Here is a 6,497-nt window from a genome sequence, read left to right as displayed (position 1 = left end):
CTATGAGCAACTGAGGAGCTCCTGATTGCTGAAGTTGTCCACCTGGAATATTTCTGTTGGGAGTGGCACAAAACAATGTTCTGGGAGGTGCCCACTCTCTTTCACATGCTTAGAGTTCCGATGCTATGATTGCCTAGTTTGACCACCCTGCCAGGCTCAAAAGGAGGCCTCCTAGAGGCAGAACTCTTTCTGACTGCTGGTTGAGTAAGACGTGCTGCTGAAAGAGACACGGGCTCCTGAGACACGTGTTGCTGGGAAAGAGACGCAAGAGATACACATCGTTGAGTGAGACACTGAGGGACCAGCACTGCTGGGAAAGAGACTGTGATAGACTGTTGGCTGAGGGACGGTGGGCTGGGAGAGAGACTGAGCATTTTTCTTGAACTTGAATTGTAGCCTGTGGTGCTTCCCTAATAAGCCCCATAATCTGTGAGTTCTGTGTGGCCACTGCAGCGAATTACAGATCCCAGGAGAGAGGTGGTGGGTGCTTTGGGAGGAACGGTTGGAGAAAGGGCTGGAGGGAGGCAGCATGTCTGGCCTTGCAGTAATAGGCCTTGGGTTATGACTGGTAATCCTGTCTTCCTCTTGTGGGATTAGAGGAGGTCAGAACATGTGGCCTCCTTGCCCTTTTTGCACCACCCTTAGATTCCCTGAGGGTATATACAGGGATCTTCTGGGAAGGTTCGTTCTCCCTCTTACTCCAATTCTGCATTTTGACTCATCATTATCTCACCCCTGGATTTGAGACAGCAGTTGTCATCTCATCTGCTGACAGGTTTGTCACACTCTGAAAATTGGGAGGATCCTCCAGACCTACTTACAGACCTGGGACTTGCCAGCCTGCCAGCCTCCACCACTACTACGTGAGACGATCTCTTGGGTGTCTGTGAGTTCTGTGAGATGTTACAGTAAAATACAGAACCCTAAGACAAGAGGGAGATTACTAAAAAGAAGAGGAGGAGTTAATGTCTGAAATGATGGAGTGGCACAGTAGTTTGGACATTCAGGACATCTTTAACCTCCACCTCATGGGGACTGGCCTTGTGCTGATCTTTCTAAGAAAAACTGTTCAAGCAACTGGCTACGCTGTATCCACAAAATCTCATTTAACTCTAACAATCCATAGCTGGGCATATTTAAGTTTAGAATACAGAGTTTCTATCAGTACCCTCTACTACTACTACTACTAATTGTCCCTCACTGTCATCATCATAATGAAATGGTCAAGGAATAGTCCTCAGTAACTGCATGAACACTGCTAGCTCCACAGACAAATACTTAGCCATTAAGCTTTGAGGGAACGGAGGCCAGAGAATCAAAAACAGTGAGTTCACACTTTTATTTTGTTAAATTCTGGACTTGTATCCAGGGACTGACTTAACAACAGTCTAGAAGTTTTTGTCTAATCCTATGATGATTTATATCAAAAATGGATAGAGAATTAATGATTAAAGTGAAATTTTTAATTAACTTTAAAATGTAATTCTAATTAATATTAGATTACACATTTTACAAGTGATACAGTGAAAACAATGGGAAAAGAGAAGATGATATACTAAATCACAATTATAAGAATTGCTTTTTTATAGTGAAAAAAGTTATTTTCAGATAAAATTATATGATATCTGAGATTTGCTTCAAAATAATCTAGTTACATTAGGGGGTCTGGGTAAAGGTGGTATTAGAGGTGAAATAAAATTAAATATGAGTTGACAACTGCTGAAGATAGTTAAAATATTATGAGGGTTTACTATATTATTTACCTTAGAATTTGTTCATCTTGCTTCTTGAAATTCACATAGAAGTATTACTTTTTAAATTATGTATCTATTTTTAAAAAATGTCTTTGGTAATAGTTGTTCTACAGGATCAACATGCATATATATATATATATATATATATATACACATACACACACACACACACACATACATATACATACACACATACATACATACATATACACATACACATATCTTAATTTTAGAAAGAATAAGTTATTCAATTAACTTAACCCATAACTTATATCCCATAAACCTTACTGGCTAGTATAAACTATCAACCTATATTTAAGAACAAATTCACTCTTAAAAAATTGATAAGAAAGTCAATGGGACTACAACCATGAATAAAAATAGGTATGACAGAGGCTATTTCTACAGGAGCTCTGGTGGCGTAGTGCCTAAGGCATCTGACTGCTAACCAGAAAGCTGGCAGTTCAAGCCACCAGCCACCTACCTAGGAAGGAAGGCTGGGCAATTTATTTCTGTAGTGATACCACCTTGGAAACCCAAGGAGAGGTCGATATGAGTCGGATCCAACTTCACAGCAGTAAGTATTTATATGTGCTGCAAATATATCCATGGATATAGTACAGCATACAAGGGGCAATATTTTGAAAACTTCTTAGTCATAACCAAACACCTCGAGGGAAAGAGTTGGGGGCTTGAGACCTAGTCTCAAGGGACATCAAGGTGAATTGGCATAACATATTCCACATCTTACTTTGGCGAGTTGCCACTGAGTAGCTTGTGAGCGGTTACGTAAGGTGCAACTATTGGTTTCTCCCTGTTGGGAGCAATGAATTTTTGAAGAACATCAAAGACAAATGGAAACAATTAGTCCAAAGGACTAATGGACCACATACACTCAGCCTCCACAACACTGAGACCAGAACTAGATGGTACCTGGCTACCAACTGCTCAGAAAGAAATCAAATAGAAGGTCCTAGACTGAGTAGGAGAAAATTGTGGAACAAAACTCACAATCATAAAAAAGAGTAGGCTTATTGGTCTGACCGAGACTGGTGGAACCCCTCTGAGCTAGTGCCCTTAGTCACCCTTGAAACCTACAACTGAACACGCCCTCACAGGACAACTTTCAGCCAAACAATTGACAGGCCTAGAAGGTGAACAATAACACCAGCACTCCTTAGAACAATCAATCATACAAGATCAAAAGGGGAGCCTTTGCTCAGAAATGAATTTCAGAAGGCAGGAAAGGATGAGAAAAAAGAATGAATGGAAAAGGGAAACAATGGAGGAAGTGGGAAGAGGGCTGTTACATTGTGATGACTGCAATCAACTCATGAAAGAAAATGTGTATTAATTGAATAGAAAATTAATTTGCTGTGTAAACATTCACACAAATCACAATAAAAAGTTAAATTGATAAAGAAAAAAATAACCACTGCTTAGTCTACTTTATTAGGAATTACTAAGATTCAAAATCCAGTTTGTGTGAACTTCACATGTGCTGGTGGCCTTGCAAGTATATAAACAGCCAGCATAAAGTTTGCAGTCTTTGCTTTCCAGAGAATTCAAAACAACCTTCAGATAATCTACATATACACATAATTGTCAGCTGAAAGTTTAAAGTAAGAGTTTTAAGGAGAAGAGGATGACCATGCATCTCTATGCTTTAAAGGCCCCAAGGGCTTTTCAAGGCTACAATTAAATGTGGCTTGTTGTGTATTGACTGATAGAGGGGATCTGAATTATTCCCTAGCTGGCGCTGCATTAAACCATTTTTCATTAGAATTTCTTTTTCTAGACAGAGCAATACAAGCTCAGCTGCCAGGTAAATGTCCTGGGAGAGATTGTCCTATCACGTAAGAGATCAGGAAGTAAATTTTCATTTCACAGACGAGTCCTTGGAGGTATATTTTAATTTTACTTCTGAAAACACACCTACTATATCCTCCTCCCTTCTGAAAATCTGTCAATGTGTCTCTCTGTCTGTCTGTTTCTCTTGTTATGAACTGAATTGTGTCCCCTAAAAAATGTGTTATAAATTCTAACCTATGCCTATGATTATAATCCCATTTGGGAAGGGTTGTCTTTGCTATTTTAATGAGGCAAGATTAATGTAGGTGTTTCTTGAGTCAATCTCTTTTCAGATAGAAAAGATATTAAACCGGAGAGCAGAGGGGAGATGGGGTAAGACAGATGCCAAGACAAACAGAGATCTCCAAGGAACCAAGAAGCAGAAGCTGAAGAGACAAGGACCTTCCTCAAGAGCCAACAGAGAGTGAAATCTTTCCCCTAGAGCTGGCACCCTGAATTTGGACTTCTTGCCTCTTAAACTGTGAGAAAATTTTGTGTGTGTGTGTTAAAGGCATCTCCTTGTGGCATTTCTGTTCTAACAGCACTAGATAACTAAGACAACATACACACCCACAGAGACAGAGTAAGATAATCAGCCTGTAGTGTCAAATGTACCCACTCTAGAGAAGTAACAAGTAAAAGTGTACCTCATCATCTGCCTGTCGCAACCGGGCAACAGCGTAACGCCTCACTGTTGTATTGGTGTAATGGGAGGACAACAGCTCCAAGGAATCCTCCACATCCATCGGCTTCCATTTTCCCAGAAGTTCCAAGGCCTGTTTGGCTTCCTGAGGTAGATCCCAGTTAACACATTTCAAGAATTTTGTCAAAGCCTGCAATCAGAAAAGATTTTAAAATGGAAAACTACAGTCTATTGCCTTGGGTAGGCGAAGTCAAGGATGACGAGGCAGCATTTCATTTGATGGAAGAGCCAGCTTCAAGCATAGACTCCTTATGTAAACACTAAACAAAGTTATACATATGATCAGAGAAACACTGTAGGACAGGAAAAACATATTCTCTATAACTTGGTATTTTCCAGACCATACCATTTACAGAGCTCTGGTAGCATAGTGGCTAAGACACTTGCCTGCTACCAGACGGCTGGCGGTTCAAACCCACCAGCCACTCCTCGGAAGGAAGGTTGGGCAATCCTACTTCCGTAGTGATGCTGCCTCGGAAACCCAAGGAGGGGTCGCTATGAGTCGGGTTTGACTCGATGGCACATAACAACAACAACAACAATGTATTTTTAAATTTGTTTTGCTTTTCTTCCTTTGGCTTGGTTCTTTTTAAAATACTACAGGACTTAAGACATGGAAATGGTTGAAGACGTCTCATGAACTCTGAGATGTGTTGGAGATACTCTTCATTTTCCATCATCAACAATGTGACAACCAACACAGTCAATGAAAGAGAGTCAGAAGTCAAACTAGGGTAGAAATCCCCACAACTAACCCCACTGTTAACTCCTGGGAGAGAACAATCATGGGAGAAAGATGGGCTGTTTATGCACAGGGAGACAGATCAGGGGGCAGGAGTGTATGGAGAGATGGACATAGGAAAGAGGTATCACATTCCCAGTGGATGATCACTGGCTTTCTTAGATACTCACAAATGTGAACTCAGACTAAACTGAACATGTCTATCTCTCTAACAAAGAGAATATTTAAAAATACAGGCATTAAAAAAAAAAAAAAAAAACTCACAGAAATAAGCATAAAAATGGATAAATACAGTAGAAGAAGTAAACACTCTGTGATTTGGAGGGCTGTCTGCAGCCTCTTTATGAAGCCTTACTTTTTAGATAGGCAACACCTTGAAGGTTCCATAAGACTCAGTTAAATAGTCTACTCTGAGGCGTAGCATTCATGTTTCATACATAAAAATGCCTATTACCAAGTCTCCTTACTGGCAACAATTTCCTGGATGAGCTCTGGATACTTTCTTCCCCTTCCTCTGTGAATTACTCTCTGTGTATTACCTCCTGAACAAAAATAACTTTAAAATTTAAATTCCTGCTCTGCTCTACTGAGATCCTTTGTTAGTAAACTAGTCAAACTCTCAAGGAAATGTCCATTTGGACTGCAAAACTGGTTAGTATCACTGTTAGATAGGTAGAGATAAGTATTGATTTGGGTGAAGAGAAAGGCAATGTACCAAATGTGAGTGATCAACATGGTGGCATTGAGGAAGAGAAAGACATAGAGAAGTACATGGGAGGTACAGACAACAAAGAGGAACCCTTTTGCACATACAATACTACATTGTCAGTGAAGGCAAACATGGGTATAGGGGTGTATAGATGGGTGGACAGGCTGAACCAGTAGGTATAATCTATGAAGCAGGAAGTGTACCCAAGACCATGTACAGGGTTGGCAGACAGTGGTCCTGTAAGTTTATTTGTATGATCTAAATTCCTAGGTGTATAGTAGAGGTGACAAAGAGCAAGGCTGTAGTCACTTCTTGGTCACAGCCAGCTACCCAGAAGGACCAAGGAGTTGAACCCGTGGGCATAGGACCATAGTCGCAAGGGACATCAAGCTCAATTGGCATAACATGCTACACAAAGCATTCTTCCACCTCCTACTTTGGCAAGTAGCAACTGAGATCTTAAAAGCTTGCAAGCAGCCATCTAGAGGCAATCATGGGTCTCTCCTCATCCAGAGCAAAGAAGAATGAGAAAACCAAAAATTCACGGAAACAATTAGTCCTAGTGATTGGTACACCCTGCGATCTATAGCCTATACAACTATGAGACCAGAAGAACTAGATGGTGCCTGGCTACCACTGTCAACTCCTTTGACGGGGATCTATGTAGGAGATCCTTGATAGAGAGGGAGAACAATGTGGAACAAAACTCAAAATCATTTGGGAAAAAAAAGGGGGGGA

General features: G+C 40.6%; 1 protein-coding gene across 1 annotated transcript in view; it reads right to left on the bottom strand.

Annotated features, from left to right (window-relative positions):
• Positions 1 to 6,497, bottom strand: part of PIK3C3 (phosphatidylinositol 3-kinase catalytic subunit type 3) — a 185,243-nt gene that overhangs the window by 114,128 nt on the left and 64,618 nt on the right. Inside the window, exon 10 of the mRNA XM_042781733.1 lies at positions 4,253 to 4,438. Within this exon, the coding sequence (XP_042637667.1) occupies positions 4,253 to 4,438 (186 nt within the window). The remainder of the gene's footprint in view (positions 1 to 4,252; positions 4,439 to 6,497) is intronic.

The sequence above is a fragment of the Orycteropus afer genome, unplaced genomic scaffold (genome assembly GCF_000298275.1).
Source record: "Orycteropus afer afer isolate SDZICR_OR568_19922 unplaced genomic scaffold, OryAfe1.0 scaffold00161, whole genome shotgun sequence".
In the NCBI taxonomy this organism is placed as follows: Eukaryota; Metazoa; Chordata; class Mammalia; order Tubulidentata; family Orycteropodidae; genus Orycteropus; species Orycteropus afer.
This window is presented reverse-complemented; position numbering and strand designations above follow the sequence as displayed.